Genomic DNA, 21,036 nt, shown 5'->3' on the forward strand with positions numbered 1-21,036 from the left:
TATATATATATATATACAAACTGTATTGCCAAAAGTATTTGGCTACCCATTATTATGAGAATCAGGTGTCCTAATCTCTTGGCCCGAACACAGGTGTATACAATCAAGCACTTCGGCATGGAGACTGTTTCTACAAACATTTGTGAAAGATTGGGCCGCTCTCAGGAGCTCACTGATTTCCAGCGTGGAACCGTCATAGGAGGCCACTTGTGCAACAAAACCAGTCGTGAAATTTTCACGCTCTTAAATATTCCAAAGTCAACTGTTGGCTTCATTATAAGAAAATGGAAGAAATTGGGAACAACAGAAACTCAGCCACGAAGTGGTAGGCCACTTAAACTGACAGAGAGGGGTCAGGGCATAGTGCAAAGAGGTCGCCGACTTTCTGCACAGTCAGTTGCTACAGAGCTCCAAACTTCATGTGACCTTCCAATGAGCCCACATACAGTACACAGAGAGCTTCATGGAATAGGTTTCCATGGCTGAGCAGGTGCATCTAAGCCATACATCACCAAGTCCAATGCAAAGCATTGTATGCAGTGGTGGAAAGCACGTCGCCACTAGAATCTAGAGCAGTGGAGACACATTCCATGGAGTGATGAATCATGCTTTTCCATCTGGCAATCTGATGGAGGAGTCTGGGTTTGGAGGTTGCCAGGAGAACGGTACATTTCGGACTGCAATGTGTCGAGTATGAAATTTGGTTTTAGATGAATTATGGTGTTGGGTTGTTTTCCAGGAGTTGGGCTTAGCCCCTTAGTTCTAGTGAAAGGAACTTTGAATGCTCCAGGATACCAAAATATTTTGGACAATTCCCTGCTCCCAAACTTGTGGGAACAGTTTGGAGCGGTCCAGTTTATGCACAAGTGCACAAAGCAACTTCCATAAAGACAGGTTCTGCTGTGAAATAACTTGACTGGCCTGGACGGAGCCCAGACCTGAACCCGATAGAAAATAGACTGAGATCCTGGCCTTCTCGACCAACATCAGTCTGTGCCATCACCAAAGCGCTTTTAAAAGAATGGTCGAAAATCCCTATAAACACACTCCGTAACTTTGAGTACGGCCTTCCCAGAAGAGTTGAAGCTGTAATAGTTGCAAAAGGTGGACCCACATCGTATTGAACCCTATGGGTTAGGAATAGGATGGCACTTCAAGTTCATATGTGGGTCAAGGCAGGTGGCCAAATACTTTTGGCAATATAGTGTTTATCTTAAATATATCCATCCATCCGTCCATTTTCTACCGCTTATTCCCTTTGGGGTCGCGGGGGGCGCTGGTGCCTATCTCAGCTGCAATCGGGCGGAAGGCGGAGTACACCCTGGACAAGTCGCCACCTCATCGCAGTATATATACAGTATATATATATCTATATGTACACAAACATTTATTTGTGTATGCATATTGATACTTTAATTGCAGCCTGCCTTTGGCCCCTGGCCAAACTGTTTTATCCCAATGTGGCCCCAAAGTCAAAGAGTGAGGACACCCCTGCTTTACAGTATTCATATTACACAGCGTAGTGTTTGTGTCCTGCTGTAGTGTGTCCATTGACAGACATGCAACATGATGGACGTGTCTTTGCGATAAAGCAACAGTGGAATAATGAACTTTGTCTTCTGACGAGTGGGTGCACTTTGAGCATTGTTTTTGCCAAGCAACGCGTTGTACTATATGCTCAACATTCGGGTTTAATAATAATAAGGGCTATCATTTCACTAAGAATTGTCTATCTTTATATTGTTTCATGTTAATTTAATTAATTATGTATTAATTCATTGATGCCAAGTATTCCATAATGGCGAAAGAGTCGCACAAAAAGCTAATAAATAATTTCACCTCAAGGAGGAAATAATCGTATTCATGTCCCTGCCTGTCCTAATAAATAATTTCACCTCCAGGAGGAAATAATTGTATTCATGTCCCTGCCTGTTGCCTGTCCTCACAGCAGTCGCTTCATGCGGCAGGTGTGCTTCTCGATGTGCATGGTGGCTCGGTCCGTGGAGCTGGTCAGGACGTCCAGCGCCTCGTCCTGCCGCTCCAGTTCCGTTTCTGCCTCCAGAGCCAGGTTCTTCAGCTGCATCAGCATCTGCAAACACACACACACACACACACACACACACACACACACACACACACACACACACACGCGCACGCACACACGTTTGTTAAAGTCATTACACACCCTGTGGTCAAGCGAGGCACAGGACACAAATAAAAAGACAGATTTAATAATAATAATGAAGCATATGAATATGAGAAATAAGGAGCAGTTGCAGAGGAAGTGTAAGGTTTTGGGTCACTCGGAAGATGCTTGCAAAACAGCAGAGCGCTCCCATTATATACAACACCTGGAATAAATGATGGAATCACCAGTATTGGAGGATGTTATTAGTTTTTTTCTACCGCTTGACCCTTTGGGGGTTGCGGAGTGTGGTGATCAATCAACATCTTTTGCGACACTGCGTAATGATTTGTTGTCTTGAAAACGTTTGATAATCCTCTCTTTTGTTTTAGTTGACATCTCTCAATGATTCATGTATAAAGCGTGCGTACGCACAAAAACTAAATAAATAAATAAATAAATGGGTTGTACTTGTATAGCGCTTTTCTACCTTCAAGGTACTCAAAGCGCTTTGACACTACTTCCACATTTACCCATTCACACACACATTCACACACTGATGGAGCGAGCTGCCATGCAAGGTGCAAGGGTGAAGAAGTGTCTTGCTCAGGACACAACGGACGTGACAAGGTTAGTACTAGGTGGGGATTGAACCAGGGACCCTCGGGTTGCGCACAGTCACTCTCCCACTGCACCACGCCGTCCCTGGTGTATGCCCTTTTTCACGGCAATATTGAGATGGATGAAGTAGGGCTGGACAATTAATTTAATTTCGATCATGATTTTGATTTTGGCTTCTCATGATCATACAAATATTATAATCCAAAAAAATATTACTGAGCCGCGCAACATGAATGCAAATTCCTGAGATAGTAAAAGTGAAATGGATGACTGAAAAAAGCAAGTAAATTAGAAATTTGGGATCTCAACACGGCTGATAGTTTTTCAAACAGCACTTGTATGCCTGATCAATAATCACTAAACTCAACAAAAAAAAGGAAGGCCTATGATTACCACATTTACATAACCGAGGACAGAATCACAGAATTGGCCAATAAAACGAAATCTGCTGTTAACGCAGAATATCACAAAAATTGACATGAAAGTGACTGATTTGCTGTCATTGTGAGAAGAAGAAATATTTGGTTGGGAAAATATGGGTCCAGTACCGCTCATTGATCCCTAAAACAGTCAACCACACCCTGTCCTGAACTAAACAATGTCAAGACGGCCACTTGCACTGACTAAACAACAAAGCTAGAAAGAACAATCCATATACCCACAACACATCTCATCTTCGTGTGTTGTTGTAAAAGACATTGTCGATGTAAGATCAATGTACTAACAGGACAGCAGTTGCAACTTGGGGGTCACACTTTTTTTCTTTCTTTCAAACAGCCTCAGGTCACCTTTACACAAGTTTAGAACAGCACACTTCCCCCTTCACAATAACAGCGCTGTGCGCAACATTTGGTCTAACTGCACTAACAAAATAAAGGTTTCAAAAAAGTGCCTCATACAATCATAATGTACTTAGAGAACTTTTTTATAGATTTACACAATTAATATGCTTTGAACTAAAACGCTGGTCAAAAGTGTCCATAGATAACATGTGACGGTTTTTGGATTTAATTAACAAATATTTTATGAAATTTTATATATGACACACAAACCACACTGTCAATGGTGGTAAAATAAGTGTAGAAGGTAAAAAACTGAATTTTGAAAAATTTAAAATGAAAATCTTAGTTTTCTTTTTTTTTTCTTTTTTACATTCCGATTTTTGCGTATTTAAATGTATTGTTGTTACTATTATTACCTTTATTTGTTTTTGGTTAGTCATTATTAATTCATATCCAGTTGTTCTTTTCAATTATATTTAAAGTTGCGTTTTGACAGTACAAAAAATGTTTTGTTTTTAAATTAATGAATAATTGTGTTATTAATCGTGATTTCAATTGCAATCAAAAATGTTTGATTATTTTTTCCATAATCATCTAACTTTTGTATCAAGCGTGAGCTGAACATGGAAATCAAATTTGTGGCTGGCGTAAGCACACGTGTATAAAATAGGGACACACAAAGGTGACGCTGGGTAACTGTTTAAATAAAAACATGTGCAAACTATTATTCCTCAGACTGATTGATGTGCACATCAAAGACATTTAAACTATTAACACACCTTGAAGAACACACCAAGGCGAGGGGCCATGCGCTGCCTGTGTCCATAAAGATTTTGACCACACTGGGGTTCCTTGCAACTTGGGCAATCCACAGGGAGCTTGGCATCTGACGGGGACTCTGCCAGTCGACCCTGAACCAACCCATGCCAGCCGCACGGCACGGAATTATAGGCATGTTCTTAAAGTATATCAATTTACCATACAATGCAGCCGAATGAGCCAATGTTAAAGCGCAATATGCACCAATAGCTGGTTTTCCTAATGTAATTGGAGCTATCGACTGCACACACATTGCTCTAAAAGCGTCATATGACTAATATGTCACGTCACTATGTCAATTTCAACAGGAAACATTTTCATTCGCTCGATGTACAGATCATATGTGATTTGCAAAAACAATGAAGCAACATTTTAGTAATATGGCCTGGTTTAACATGTGATTCTTACATTCTAAGTAACTGCCTGGTTGGGGACTAACTACAAGCTGGCATTGTGTAAGAGTTGTGACTTCTTGATGAGTACATGTATTTAGGTAATTGTCCCAATATTATTCACTTGATGCACATTGAGCCTATGTGCCCCCCAAATGTTATACCCCGTTTTCCCAGCATCATTACGAGTCAGGGGTTAAAGTTAGTGACTTGCTGCTTGTTTTCTGGTTAACATGCCTCTGATTGTCTCTGTGTGCAAAGTATACTCATGTTAAATGCGTAAATGTAAAACATCAAACCAGTTTTCCCCCGGTGCATGCAGTGCTGCACAAACTTGCAACAATAGTGGAATTTAATACATTTTTGCACTCCAGCAAGAAGGACCTACATGTCATTGTCGGTGATATTCTTATGTGTTGATCTTGCTCATTATATGTGTTTTCTAAATGTGGAGGGCGGGATTTCAGGCATATGGCTAATTCAAATATGATTTGCATATTTGCACAGAATTAGACAGAGCATGGCCAGGGCGTACAACATGTGCGCTCGATTACACGTTGATTGGGATGTACAAAAGAAATGTGGTTGGATTAATGTGTGCGCACACCTTTATACATCTGAAAATGTTTGTGCCTACGAAATTTTCTGGATATGAGCATACCCCATTTTATTAGTACGAAATCCACACTACTCTTAATAGATGAGGTCCCTGGTCATCATCATCATCATATTTTATCAGACCAGACAGCAAGCAAAGTCTCTGCCAATGTCAGGTCGTTGTTAATTTGTTTGTGACATGGACGCGGTGTAAAGGGCATGGTTACTTGATTAGGTGAAGGTCTTGTTAAGGTTCACCACAGTCGCACTGACTGTCTGTTTATGCACCTGATCCAACAGCTCTACAAGGTGTGAACACTCATCTTTAAATGCAGCCTAATGGACAGATTTAATCTGACACAGGTTGATTTATTCCATATTTCTCACTTCGCTTAGTCTAAAAATTAAACTGTTACTGACTACTACAATTTATTTTCTAGATTTGTTTTACTTTTTCTTCAAGCCAGAAAGTTGCCAATTAAAGTTACTGTAGTTTTGTGTCTTGTCTGTTATTTCGAAGTCTTGTGATTCAATATTTTTTCAGGAGTTAGGGAGGATCTTTGATCTATGACTAAAATGTATTGCTTGTGCTTAATTTCACTACTTTATTTATGACTATAAAATTTAGTTGTTGAGGTAAAACTGGAAAGGTGTCAATTGCAGTGGTAAAATGTGATGTTTGGGTCAGTGGCAAAATAATAGAAACACCTCTCAGTATGAAACTAAAATATTACAAGAACAGTGATTTTTTTCTACAATTTATTTTTTTACAATAAAGACATGACATAAGTTAAAATGTACAATTATAGATATAAAATTATCTTTAAATGATTTTGAATTAATACATGTATTTTATATATTCTCTTTTTTATTAAAACTATATATTTTGTATGTATTACCTCTAAATGGTATATATTAATGGGGCTCTTGTATTACATGTGATTGGATAGTCCAGGTGTACCTAATGTTGTGGCCAAACAAAACCTACATTGTTAAAAAATTACCTGTTTTAAGTTCATTTATCTCAATACCACTTATGATGTAACCAAATGCCATCTCCGAACTGACCTTTCTGATGTTGCGTGTCTCTAAGAGCCCAAATGTGTCGTGCAGTCACACCACAAGAACCGACCATGTCTCTTTCCCGCCCTTAAAGCCTGCACGGACTTCGGTTTGTGGTCTCACCAAAATCCTTGTTTTTTATTTGAAAGCTTGAAGCATTACATAAAACTGAGGGGGAAAAAAATCCCAGTGTATGCACTGCGGCTTGGAACGGAACTATTAAAATATATGCTACTAAAACCAAAGGATTATTTACAACGGGCACAGTCAAACCCACCTCAGACACTATATTAGGTACACATCATACTTAACTTAGGAGATTCCTGATATTTTGGTTGCCCTGATGCAATGTCTTTGGGAGGACAGATATTTTGATACAGCTCTTGTACTGTGTGTACCCAATGAGATAGTGCAGTAGCAAATCTAGTAGTCAGTGAGAGTAACTGCAGCATAGCGTCGTGTGAAAAAACAAGGACACATGTTGCAGCTTTTTTGCCAAAACATGCACATGTGATACTAGTTTTCTGAAAAATAACAAGACCGCGGCGCTTTTATCAAACCCAATAAATTGGATTGACTTGAAATTAGGGACTGACAAGCACGTGTGTTACATTCGAGCAGGATTGTCTTAAAAAAATAATCGCCATTAAGGAAAACAGGCAGGACTTAGCAAAAAGTGTGTATCAATTAATCAATAGACCAATAGATTAATGTACATTCATAAATTTCCAGTATATCGATTTGTGCTAGGCAAGTTTGGATTCCAAGAGATAAGTATCGATACAAGATTGCTTAAAGAGGGAATTGATTAATTTTATCGATGCTAGAAAAAGAAAAACTTTGTATTTAAGAACGGCAGAATTTATATGAAGTTTAGCACAATTTTGAATGTTAAGTCTAGTTTCCCGTCTGTGGCGTAATCAAAACAAAAATGGCTGATATCTACCATGGGCCAGAAAGGTCATAACAAACGCAAATGTTACAAGACAATAATCTAACATCTGTGGCCAGTCGATCTGTGTGCCTTTAAGAGGTGGTGCTGTTGTGTGTGACGTGTGCGAGAGTGGTCCACTAGTGAATGGAATCCTGTGAGAGTTTGGGTGTATGTGTATTCAGTGTTTAAACGTGCGTTTTGACTCCCTGAGTTTGTTACCGCTTGTTAGGAAGGCGTCTGAGCGTGTGTCTACAGCTGTGTGTCTCCTTCTCCACTGCCGTGCATTTCAAAATCATTACTTTCAACTACGGCATGATTTCAAAAGCCACAATAAATACAAACGACAACACAAAGATAAAGCCGCAACACAACTTTAAACCACCCGCACTGTGCAATTCAAGAACTCCTTCATTCCGCACTCCATTCAGCTGTATAATCACTCCCCATACAGCAATAGATAATATCCGTCTATTACCTGACACCTTCTATGTCAGCTACTTCTCTTTGTTTTTAATGTCCATATTCTATTTTTAGCTGGATTTACTCTCTATTTTATGCTGGGGCTGCCAAATATACTGTAATATTGTAAATGGTAAATGGTTTGTACTTGTATAGCGCTTTTCTACCCCTTTTTAAGGAGCTCAAAGCGCTTTGACAGTATTTCCACATTCGCCCATTCACATAAACCAACAAACAAACAAACAAACACATTCACACACTGACGGTGGGAGCTGCCATGCAAAGCGCTCACCAGGACCCATCAGGAGCAAGGGTGAAGTGTCTTGCCCAAGGACACAACGGACGTGACTAGGATGGTAGAAGGTGTGGATTGAACCAGTAACCCTCAGATTGCTTCGCCACGCCCTCCCTAGTCTTGTGTACATAGTAATTGGTATATGTTGTATATATGTTATAGACATTATAGACGGTAACGGTTCGAGATGCCACCTCAGTAGAAGCATTAAAGTCTCACCTTAAAACTCATTTGTATACTCTAGCCTTTAAATAGACTCCCTTTTTAGACCAGTTGATCTGCCGTTTCTTTTCTTTTTCTCCTATGTCCCACTCTCCCTTGTGGAGGGCATCCGGTCCGATTCGGTGGCCATGTACTGCTTGCCTGTGTATCGGCTGGGGACATCTCTGCGCTGCTGATCCGCCTCCGCTTGGGATGGTTTCCTGCTGGCTCCGCTGTGAACGGGACTCTCGCTGCGGTGTTGGATCCGCTTTGAACTGGACTCTCGCAATGGACTTTCGCGACTGTGTTGGATTGAACTTTCACAGTATCATGTTAGACCCGCTTGACATCCATTGCTTTCGTCCTCTCCAAGGTTCTCATAGTCATCATTGTCACCGACGTCCCACTGGGTCATCATTGTCAGCGACGTCCCACTGGGTCATCATTGTCACCGACGTCCCATTGGGTGTGAGTTTTCCTTGCCCTAATGTGGGCCTACCGAGGATGTCGTAGTGGTTCGTGTTGTGATTTGTGCAGCCCTTTGAGACACCAGTGATTTAGGGGTATATAAGTAAACATTGATTGATTGATTGACATACTATATCTGTATACTGTATATAATATACTGTACACATATAAAGTATATATTGTATATATTCGCAGATATGATATATTTTATATTGCTATATATAGTCAACAGTCTATTTATACCTGCATGGTCCTTTCCATCCTTACACTCTTCATCATTGTAACTGAGCTACTGTGTTGAACAATTTCCCTTGTGGATCATTAAAATTTGTCTAATTCTAAGTTTAAGACACGGCCGACACAATGGAAGTGACAGTGGTGCAAGCGACGCACTGATTCCCGGAACACAAGGAGAAATAATTTCATGAGGAAGAAAAACATAGAAGAGATGGATGAAGGATGCTATGGAAGTTAGGAATCTGACGCCATCAACAAGGATGAGGGAGCATACATACTTCCGCAAATCTAAGACGATGTCTGTCATCGGCGATGCGAGGGCAGAGAACAGATTTCGTATGGGGAACATTATTTAACAGGTAAATTTACACTTAAAATGTTGGTTACTCTACTTTAATTGAAAAATGCTTAAATGTTTAAAATCAGAGCAGACAGTGTTTTCTCTTGTTAATTCAACCTTAAGTGTAGGTTGCACGTTATTCACATAAGATGTGAATGCATTGGCAATTAAATGTTGTTTACTTATTGCTTTGTATCCATAATTCATTTATAAATAATTATCTTACAAGAAAAAACAGGAATACAGGAAAATTCACCTGCAGTGTCTGGTATCCACTATGTATTTCACAGTCACAATGCTTGATGTATTTTGCTAAAAAGTTACTGTATTGATTTCAACTCACTGAATCGTTTCAGATTGTATCGTTCTAAAAAAATACTGTCATTCCTGAATTGTATCGGCAACCAGAAATATCGAATCGAATCGTTGTTAAAACGAATCAGTACACCCTTACTTGGCAAGTAATTGTTCATAAGTCATTACTCATGTGTCTAATAAATATAAAACTTTGAGGATGTACTGTATACATTACGGCCGAGTCATATAAAAATGGGACCCATTACCTCCCTGCTTGACACTCAGCATCAAGGGTTGGAATTGGGTGTTAAATCACCAAAAATGATTCCCGGGCAAATCGCCCGCTGCTGCTCACTGCTCCCTTCCCCTCCAGGTGGTGATCAAGGGTGATAGGTCAAATGCAGAGAATAATTTCACCACACCGAGTGTGTGTGAGACAATCATGGGACTTTAACTTTAATACAAGATAGCATACTTCAAAAATCATTTTGACCACAACCCATAGGGGGCGCCTTACATCGTTTACATCAGGGGTCACCAACCTTTTTGAAACCAAGAGCTACTTCTTGAGTACGGATTAATGCGAAGGGCTACCAGTTTGATACACGCTTAAATAAATTGCCAGGAATAGCCAATTTGCTCAATTTACCTTTAATGAATAAATCTATATATATATTTTAAAAAAAATTTATTTCTCTCTGTCATTCCGTCGTACATTTTTTTTTCTTTTTACTGAAGTTTTTTTGTAGAGAATAAATGATGAAAAAAAACACACTTAATTGAACGGTTTAAAAGAGGAGAAAACCCGAAAAAAATTAAAATTTAATTTTGAAATTTAATTTTGAATTTTAAAGAGTCTAAATTGAAGATAAACTATGGTTTATCTTCAATTTAGACTCTTTAAAATTCAAAATTCACCTGAAAGAAATGAAGAGAAAAACTAACTAATTTGAAACTTTTTGAAAAAATTTAAAAAATAATTTATGGAACATCATTAGTATTTTTTTCTGATCAAGATTAATTTTTGAATTTTGATGACATGTTTTAAAATCCAATCTGCACTTTGTTGGAATATATAACAAATTGGACCAAGCTATATTTCTAACAAAGACAAATCATTATTTCTTCTAGATTTTCCAGAACAAAAATTTTAAAATAAATTTAAAAGACTTTGAAATAGGATTTAAATTTGAATTTACAGATTTTCTAGATTTGCCACAATATTATTTTTTTTATTTTAATCATAAGTTTGAAGAAATATTTCACAAATATTCTTTGTCGAAAAAACAGAAGCTAAAATAAAGAATTAAATTAAAATGTATTTATTATTCCTTACAATAAAAAAAAATCAATTTACTTGAACGTTGATATAAATTGTCAGGAAAGAAAAGGAAGGAATTTAAAAGGTAAAAAGGTCTCTGTGTTTAAAAATCATAAAATCATTTTTAAGGTTGTATTTTTTTCTCTAAAATTGTCTTTCTGAAAGTTATAAGAAGCAAAGTAAAAAAATAAATGAATTTATTTAAAGAAGTGAAGACCAAGTCTTTAAAATATTTTCTTGGATTTTCAAATTCCAATTTTAGTTTTGTCTCTCTTAGAATTAAAAATGTCGAGCAAAGCGAGACCAGCTTGCTAGTAAATAAATAAAAAAAAAAAAAAATAGAGGCAGCTTACTGGTAAGTGCTGCTATTTGAGGTATTTTTAGAAAAGGCCAGCGGGCTACTCATCTGGTCCTTACGGGCAACCTAGTGCCCACGGGCACTGCGTTGGTGACCCCTGGTTTACATTATGTGTCTTACTTTTTTTTAGAAGTGAAAGTCCCATACAAGTTATTGTATGGTCCACATTCTTTTCACCTGTTTGAGCTCTTGGGCTTCAGCCTGGCTGACGGTCGGCTGGACTACTTGCACGTGCAGCTGGGACAGCTCTCCTGCGGCAACCTCCATCGGAATATCCGTGTCCTGGCACCTGTGTGACAGACCTGTGGTTGGAGATGGTGAAAGTGAGAGAAAGCATGTGTTGTCCTGTTAAGAGAAACAGGCAATGCTTTGTGTCCTTGATGGCATGGCAGTGCTATACTGCCACTAAGTGGTCACATTTACAATGAGTCTTCTTACCATCACAGGAAATGGAGCCCTCAGGGACACACGAAGGTGAAGCAGGAGAAACCTTAAAGGCAGCGTATTCAGTGGTGAACTCCACCTTCTTCTTGTACTGCATCTCCAGCACAGACAGCGCCTCCGGCATCTTTGCAGACAAGAGTCGGTAGCAAACATCCGGCTTCCCGATAAACCTCTGCCTGACCGTGATCTCGTACGGGCTGTGCACTTGGATTTCGTCTATTTCGTTTCGTTGGAAGCAGTGCAGCAGCTGGCAGCTGGTGTTCCTCACCTCCAGCGAGGACACCAGCACCAGGAGACAGCCAGGCTTCAAGTCACAATCTCTGCCTTTGGACACGACAGCCGGGATGCTTGCGATCACCTTACTCCTGTCGGGGCCCCTGTAGGCTGCGGCGGCCGCAACTGCGGCATCCTCGGCCTTGGCTTCCTGCTGAATCTTCCATGGAAGTTTCCCAAAAGGCCACCAGGAAGGAGACTCCAGGTGTGACAGGAGCCTGCAAGACACACACTCTCCATTAAATAAATAGTAAGAGCTTTTCTCTTACAAAGAGCACTTCATCGTAGGGCTGGGCGATATATTGATATATATGATATATGCGGGGTTGTCTCTGTGCGATATAGAAAATTACTATATCGTAATATTCGAGTATACGTTCTCACGCAGTATCTTTTAGCTGCAGGCCTTCAGGCTCTTCTCCCTCTTTCCTGTCTCTCCTCACAGACAAGCAGGCGCACATTCTTACATACGTCAGAACTGTCACGTCACACGTCACATACACGCCATCGCCCAGCAGAGAGGTAGCGGCGTGGCTAACGTTAGCTGCTAACGTAGCCGTACGAGAAAGAAGGTGCGGATCTGGTAACAAATGAAGGAAGACTTAATTCCCAATAAAAACAGCATGGGGTCCATCGTCTGGCGGTGGTTCAGCTTCAAGTGGGAATATGTCGAACAGACAACCGTAATTTGTCGAGTGTGGGGCAAAAGCGTTGCTATAAAAAGTAGCATTACTGCTAATATTTAGCATAATTTGAAAAGTCACTTGCTAGAGAATGAAGAGAATTTAATAACCGTAGTAACATACCACATAGTGAAGGACGAATATTATTTGATTTCCTATTATGCAGCTCATTTTTATTCGACACTTAAAATTTCTCTGACAATCTTGCACTTCATGTTTTGGAAATAACTTGAATGTTTGTGCCATTGCTTAATAACTTTCATAAATATACTTTTGGTCAATTGACTTAGTTGTGATTTCCCTCTCTGCATGAAAGTTTAAAAGTAGCATATATGAATGTAGTATGAAGAAGAATGTTTTAATGTATACACATAAAATCATCATACTGCTGTGATTATATGCATCAAGTGTTCATTCAAGGCCAAGGCAAAATATCGTAATATATATCGTATATTCATCCTAGCCTCTGGTGAGGGCGGTCGCATTCTCCGTTCCCTCCTTCCCTGCTTGCTCTCTTTGTCTTTGTCCTTGTCTGAACTTTTTAAAAGCCTCTTTCTTTGCGCTGTCCTCTAATCCAAATTTCAATATGAATATGATCAGCTGGACTCTTGACGCTATTGACACAGTCTTTTCGACAAGAAAAAGAGGTTTGGGGGAGCCTGGCTGCCCTGATGGAACCATCGCTGTGGGTTACGTGCGGGACTCCTGGAACTCATGGAGGATCATGTGCCTCTCAGCTCTTTCCATCGAGGACGTCGAAGACATCTACCTATTTGGAGCTGTGATCACGGGGCACTTGCTGATTGGGCTGGGCATTGCTCTGGTGTATCGACAAATTCGGAAGACGATGGCAGCCACTCAAGGAGCCCAACGGCTGTTCAACGCAATGGAAGGATTGGGTCGGGCAGTGGGAATAAGCGGTAGAAAAGGGATGGATGGATGGATGAGCTGAAGAAAGTTTATATGCCGATTTCAAAAGGCCACGGCCCCCTGACACCCCTTGTAAACTGTCTATGCGACGTCAAGGCTTGGTTAGCCCAGAATGTTTTAATAATGAATGAGAGAAAAACAGAAATTTTATTTTTTGGTCCAGCCCTCACTGACTTGGGACCATTGCAAAATTATGTGCGTGCCAAAGTCACCAGCCTTGGCGTCACTATAGACAGCGATTTTAAACTTGACAAACAAGTCAATGGCGTTTTAAAATCGTGTTTTTATAATCTTCGTCTTTTAGTAAAGGTATAACCGTTTTTATCTTTTAACCTTTTTGAACAACTCGTGCATGCTTTTATTTCAAGTCGCCTGGACTACTGCAATGCACTTTATGCTGGCATCAGCCAAAAAGCTCTCTCCCGGTTGCAGTTAGTCCAGAACGTGGCAGCACAACTTTTAACAGGGGCCAGGAAACGGCAGTATATAACCCCAATTCTTCAGAGTTTGCACTGGCTCCCTGTTCATTTTAGAATTGATTTTAAAACATTGCTGTTTGTTTTTAAATCTTTACATGGACTGGCACCTCAGTATATCTCGGACCTCATCCAAATTTACACTCCTGCTCGCTCTGAGGTCACGAGAGCCAGTTCCAGCTCGTGGTGCCCGAGACCAGACTAAAGACCAGGGGAGACAGGGCCTTCTCTGTGGTCGGCCCTAAACTATGGAACACTCTGCCCCTCCATGTTCAAACTGCTTCCACAGTGGAATGTTTTAAGTCTCGTCTTAAGACCCACTTTTATTCTTTGGCTTTTAACATTACGTGAGTTGTGTGGTCCTTTGTCCTCTGTGTTTTTTTTCATACACTTTGATTTCTATTTTACTGTTTTAATTGCTTTTAGCCTTTAACATTTTTTTAATCTTATATTGGTTTTATATTTATTTATTTTTTGTTTTTATTCAGTCATTGGTGGAGTATAATATTGTTTTTAATATTGTTTTTAACATGGCTTTGCAGCACTTTGGAAATATTATTGTTGTTTAAATCTGCTATATAAATAAAATGGATTCTCACAATACGGAGGTCCTGCAGTCCTGGGTTCAATCCCGGGCTCGGGATCTTTCTGTGTGGAGTTTGCATGTTCTCCCCGTGAATGCGGGGGTTCCCTCCGGGTACTCCGGCTTCCTCCCACTTCCAAAGACATGCACCTGGGGATAGGTTGATTGGGAACACTAAATTGACCCTAGTTTGTGAATGTGAGTGTGAATGTTGTCTGTCTATCTGTGTTGGCCTTGCGATGAGGTGGCGACTTGTCCAGGGTGTACCCCGCCTTCCGCCCGATTGTAGCTGAGATAGGCGCCAGCGACCCCAAAAAGGGAATAACCGGTAGAAAATGGATGGATGGATTGGATTGGATTGAAGAAAGGGTCATACTTATCAGCCACTCCCAGGTCCGAGTCAATCTTCTCCAGGCCTTGCATCATGTGGTCAAACTGCTCTCCTTGGTGGCTCAGCACAATCCCAGTGTCCTCCAGTCGCCTCTGATCTCCAGCCACAAGCCTGATGAGGTCCCGGCCTTTGGAGGTCCGATTTTCGGCTTGCCCCTTGGCCTGTGAGCTGGGGGACAAGAGGCGTTCCCTCCAGAAATGCTCCAGTACGTTATAAACCACCACCCGATTGGGCTTCAAGGAACCGAACCAGTGCTTGGCGTTGCCTTCTTCCAAGACTGTCAGAGTGCTGAAGATGAAGCTGGACGACTCCATTTTGATCTCCATGATCCTGGAGATGGAGAAGCTGGCAAGGTTTTCCTTCGTTTGGCTGGAGATGAAACACAGCGTGGTTCTGCTCAGGGAGAGCGTACCATTCTCCCATCTTTTGTCTGAGTTGATGTAGTAGGAGCCGGGCCAGCTGTGGATGAAAACGCCCCGGCTCATCGTGTGGGGTTCTGCAGGTTGATTTAGGACGCGGGCTAGTTTTTTAAGGATCCAACCTGCTTCACGCACACGACGTTATTGTCGCAGCTAAGTCGTCAAAACAATGGAAGCTTTCTCGTCCGTTATTAGCAATTTGAGATATATATATTTTGAAACCAACCAACCTGTATCACCCATTTAAATAAAAAACAAACATTAGCGTTTAAATACAACTATAGTGCCAGCATGCTGTTGGGCTGCGTATGTTTTTAAGAGTGTTTATTCCGGAAGTAAGTGTCGCAGTCTTTAATTTCCGACTTGAAAATCAACAGACAGACTGGCTAAACGTCCATCCATCCATTTCCTACCGCGTATTCCTTTTTGGGGTCGCGGGGGGCGCTGGCGCCTATCTCAGCTACAATCGGGCGGAAGGCAGAGTACACCCTGGACAAGTCGCAACCTTATCGCAGGGCTAAACGTAACAGCCATAATGTTTGATTGGTACAGTTTTGTAAACATGACAATATATAATAATTGTCAGAATTGATGGTATCATACTGGCCGAAAAGTTCGTGTTTTGGTGACATTCTCACCATCACGTCTTATTTACTCCTGAGTGTGACAGGATATACTGTCCGATTTTAATATTTGCTGACGGACTGGTAAATGAAAATCCGTCGGAACAGGAAATATTCGAGTACAATTGATTCAACATATACAATTTTAACCGTTGAATACATATCAAAACGTATACATTAATTATGCTAATAGAGTTCATGCTTTGTTTTTCGGAAGTGACGTCACCGTTTTCACAAGTTTTCCCGTTGTAAATCATGACTTTTGGTGGTTAAACGTCCATCAAATAAAAAAAATGTATCTTAACTGAATTTATCTTAACTCAAATATGTATTTATGATCATACTGTTGTTGGAGGGTTTGTGTAAAAATGTTTGTGTAAAAAAATAAAAAATTAAAAAAAAAAGTGACGTCATACGTCGTGATGAGTCCGACAGTGTTTACTGTCCGACTTGAATGTTCGCCGGTATTTCCGGCCTACCACCACATTGCGTTTTCGACAAACACTTTAGCTAGCAAGCAGAAGGAGGACAAGTATTTACTGTCAATTATTAATTATATTTATTTTGTATGATTAGCACTGCTTTATACACATGTCATTGACAGTGTAAAAGACTTAAGTAAAGCAGAATGGATATGTTTTTCTTTGACGGACCGCGAACTCATCTCCGGAATGGTGTCACCTCCATGGTGCATAAATATACATTTTCTCTGTAATGTTTGAACTCATCTAGATTCACAGTTAAGGTGCATGGCAGACCAATTGTAGCATTTCCAACAGGTAACCTTGCAAATAGGCTAGCCAGGCTGATGTTTACCAACATGGACAGGGATGCGTACCGCAACTGTTGCAGCCTTGTCAAAATCCCCAGGCAGTCCTACGAGCAGTTTTGCTCCTCGCATTTTGTCGACTACATTGATAAAGAGCTGGGCTATTCCAGGTTTTTCAAAAAGTACTTGCTTCCCAACCACCCGTGCATGTTTTCCAAAAGATTCACCGAAGAGTGGAAGTGTAGGAAACAATGGGTGACTGAGGAGGGGAAGCCTAATTTCCAGAAACTGCTGCAAGAATTTGGTAAATATTTCACATGTGATCGTTGTGAGTGCATGAATATAATATTGCTTGTTTTCCCATTTTAATTTCAGATGAGACTCCTGTCCCTGTGGCCAACTGTAATGCAAAGGAATACAATGCAAACCCCAAACAAGTCATGCCTTTCAAAGAATTCATACAATATTGGAAGGAGCACATCCAGAACGGCCACTCATCTCCTAAAGGGTGCCTCTATCTTAAAGACTGGCATATGCCCAGGTAGGGCTGGGCGATATGGCATTTTATTAATATCTCAATATTATTAGCCCATGTCACGATACACGAAATATATCTCGATATTTTGCCTTGGTCTTGAATGAACACTTGATGCATATAATAACAGCAGTATGATGATTATATGTGTCTACCGTATTTCCATGAATTGCCGCCGGGGCGCTAATTAATTTAAAACCTCTTCTCACTCCTGCGCTTACCAAAGGCATGCGGTAAAAGTAAGCATGCGCTAATTATTTTAAAACCTCTTCTCACTCCGGCACATACCAAAGGTATGCAGTAAAACTTTGAGTGTGACGTAAGCTTGGACCTTAAGTCCTACTGAATAGCTCTCAATCTTCTTCCCTTTATGCGATTTCAAATTACCGGTATTGAAATTAGCCTCCTCCATTTTGAAAATGATGACAGGGGAAGTGTCACTCGTGACGTCACGAGTTTGACCATGCGGTAATACTAAGCATGCGCTAATTATTTTGGGAAGCGAGTTTGACCCGGCAGTAATTCAAGGCAGGCGCATACTACATGATCTGCGGCAATTCAAGGAAATACGGTATATTAAAACATTCTTGTTCATACTTCATTAATATATGCTCATTTTAAACTTTCATGCAGAGAGGGAAATCACAACTAAGTCAATTTACCAGTACTGTATTTATTAAACAGTTATTAAGCAGTGGCACAAATATTCATGTCATTTCCAAAACAGAAAGTGCAAGATTGTCAGAGACATTATAAAACAAGCTATTAGTGCACTTTTGTGAACGATGTCACCAAGATGACATATCAAAACAACGCTAAATAAAGTGTACTTTTTGCACAGAACACCACTACAATAATTACAAACTATTGAAGTGCACTTTTGTGAATGATGTCACACAAGATATTTTAATAACTGTGAAATAAAAAATAGCTGCATAATAGGTTCCTGCCGACGTTATGTCCTTCTGTTATTGACTTTTTTTTTCATTCGGTGTTGATTTGGAAATAGTTGCTTCAGCATTTTGTTGGTGTGGCACCGGCCGGAGATGTTGACTTGCACATTTTGAAGCACTCTTCATTCTCTAGCGGGTGACTTTTAAACTGATGCTACATTTTAGCAGTGCTGCTACCTTTTGTTGCAACACTTTTGCCGCATAAAGGTTGAACATATTCCCGCTTGAACCCAAAGCACCGCCAGACGATGGACTCCGTGCCGTTCTTCTTGGGAATTAATTATTTCTCCATTTGTTACCAGATACGCACCTTCTCTCTCTTGTATTGCCACCCGCACCTCACCGTTAGCATCACAGTTAATGTTACCCAGGTCACCTCTCTGCGCTGCAGGAGCGTTTGACTTTGCATACGTGACAGTATATGACGTATGTAAGAAGGTGTGCTTGTTTTAAGTCTCTGTAAGAAGGAGAGACAAGAAAGAGTGAGAAAAGCCTGTAGTGTAATGCCCACAGCTAAAAACAACTGCGGGAGAATGTATACTTGAATATCATGATATAGTCATTTCCTATATCGCGCAGAGACAAACCCGCGATATATAGAGTATATTGATATATCGCCCAGCCCCATGCCATCCATCCATCCATTTTCTACTGCTTATTCCCTTTGGGGTCGTGGGGGGCGCTGGTGTGCCAAGGTACAATAAACATGGTAACAATGTACAGGAGGACTTCCTGTTCAGGGCCAAGTAAGCTTCAAAAGAGAAGCATTGCAGTATTAAACCAGATTAATACTACCCTGCTTTTATTTTGAAGAATGGTGTTGACGTATTTGTTTATTCTGGAGCCAGAAGATGTTTAAAGAGGACATGATGCGTAAACTTAAAATCAGAAGTACTCCAGCACCACCTGCAACCCCGAAAGGGACAAGCGGTAGAAAATGGATGGATGGATTTATTCCCTATTAGATACAATTGTAATACAATTTGTCTGAGCGCTATCTGTCCCTAGTAGCATTCAATACGGCGGCTTACACAGGGCTGTCTGGACGCGCCCTTTCCCTTCGCGCTCTTACAATATATAACACAATGTATGAATATGCAATGGGGTGGCGTCCTCCAGGGCGTGGCCTTTCGAGAATCTTCCTCTGTTTTCTCCTCCCTGGACTCCGACTTCATATCTGGTGTTATCCTTCAGACCTTGGCAAAGAAGCCACGTCAGCAGTGGCACAAATGTGGGCGATAAGAGTGTATGTGGCCAAAAATCAGTAGAATATGATTAAAATGAACTAAAAAAACAAATTAAAACAGTAAAAATATTCGATGTTGTGAAATCGCAAACTTTGAAGCTTAATGTGGCAAAGGACAACTCCATTGTATAGCATAATATAGTTTACTGTAGTATAGTATGGTATTATTTAGTATAGTATTGTATAGTATAGCATAGCGTAATATAGATCATAATAGTATAATGTAGCATAATATAGTATATTATATCATAGATTAGATTTATATAGTATAGAATAATTTTGTATAGTATAATGTCAAATGTCATAGAAAAACTAAATAATGAAAATATATTGTAATGGAGGAAATTAATGAATCGTTTCATATTGCTCTCTGTGTCTCTGGCAAAAGTCAAATGTACATGTGCAACTAATGGTTTTTATTGACAACCGCTTATGTTGACATCAGTCAGCCAATTACCGGGGTGTCGACAAACTAAATGTAATATTATCTTTAAACTGCAGGGACTTTCCATAACGTAATGTTTATACCGCACCAATCTTCTTCACTTCCGATTGGCTGACAAGTACTGGGATCCACTTGAATCCGGATTAATACTGCCATGCATTTATTTTGAAGCATGGCAAAATGCTCCAATTGTATAAATATTTGTCAAACTTTATTGTAACTGTAATCAAGACATACAGTGAAGTTACTGCAGCATCCCTGTTAGATATGAATTATAGTATGTATACAGCAAACCCTTGTTTATCGCTGTTGATTGTTTCTGGGCCTGACTGTGGTAAATTAATTTCCACAAAGCAGGACTTGGTAGTTATACAGTAAATCTAATATTTTCATAGCTAGAGTGAAAAAAAAAAAACTTAAATATACCATTCGTAACATTGTGAGATCACTCTAGACATTAACTAACACCCACATAATCACATTTGCATTGGTAAAGGTGGGCCTGGATGCTCCCTGAGGCTGAGCCAATCAGTGGCCATGATACTGAGCAACGGGCTCTAATTGGTTTGGTCTCATATGGTGGCCAATACTACTGTAGTATTAATATTTTTGTTCGTTTAGCCATTTTTGTCGTCGCTTAATTTAGGCCAAAAATCTGTAGAATATGCTTTAAATGAACTAAAAAACCCAAACTGAAACAGTAAAAATATTCAATGTTGTGAAGCCTCAAACTTAAAAGTGTGATGTGGCAAGGGACAACTCTATAGTATAGTATAGCATAATATAGTTTATTGTAGTATAGTATGGTATTATTTAGCATAGAATAGTATTGTATAGTATAGCACAGCATAAGATGGATCAGTATATTATAAAGTAGGATAATATAGTATAGTACAGGGGTCACCAACCTTTTTGAAACCAAGAGCTACTTCTTGGTTACTGATTAATGCAAAGGGCT

The 21,036-nt window shown here is 40.0% G+C and overlaps 2 protein-coding genes and 1 long non-coding RNA gene across 5 annotated transcripts in view; 1 reads left to right on the forward strand and 2 right to left on the reverse strand.

Moving 5' to 3' along the window:
• snap47 (synaptosome associated protein 47) lies at window positions 1-15,932 on the reverse strand. Its single transcript, XM_061920552.1, has 4 exons — window positions 15,074-15,932; window positions 11,747-12,243; window positions 11,486-11,610; window positions 1-2,089 (listed from the first exon to the last, which is right to left on the reverse strand). Exons 1-4 carry the CDS (start codon window positions 15,571-15,573, stop codon window positions 1,943-1,945), a joined length of 1,269 nt encoding a protein of 422 aa, XP_061776536.1. The 5' UTR covers window positions 15,574-15,932; the 3' UTR covers window positions 1-1,942.
• jmjd4 (jumonji domain containing 4) overlaps window positions 15,189-21,036 on the forward strand; it is a 16,947-nt gene continuing 11,099 nt past the window's right edge. The window contains exons 1-2 of one of the 2 annotated variants that reach the window (XM_061920550.1): window positions 15,189-17,203; window positions 17,275-17,440. In XM_061920550.1, the coding sequence (XP_061776534.1) occupies window positions 16,939-17,203; window positions 17,275-17,440 (431 nt within the window). In that variant the 5' untranslated portion in view covers window positions 15,189-16,938. The remainder of the gene's footprint in view (window positions 17,204-17,274; window positions 17,441-21,036) is intronic. The other variant, XM_061920549.1, reaches the window with a different exon arrangement.
• LOC133568548 (uncharacterized) overlaps window positions 17,520-21,036 on the reverse strand; it is a 10,940-nt gene continuing 7,423 nt past the window's right edge. For both annotated transcript variants that reach the window (XR_009809622.1, XR_009809621.1), the window contains exon 4: window positions 17,520-19,583. This is a non-coding gene — a long non-coding RNA (uncharacterized LOC133568548). The remainder of the gene's footprint in view (window positions 19,584-21,036) is intronic.

This window comes from Nerophis ophidion, linkage group LG14, assembly GCF_033978795.1.
Source record: "Nerophis ophidion isolate RoL-2023_Sa linkage group LG14, RoL_Noph_v1.0, whole genome shotgun sequence".
Lineage (NCBI taxonomy): Eukaryota > Metazoa > Chordata > Actinopteri > Syngnathiformes > Syngnathidae > Nerophis > Nerophis ophidion.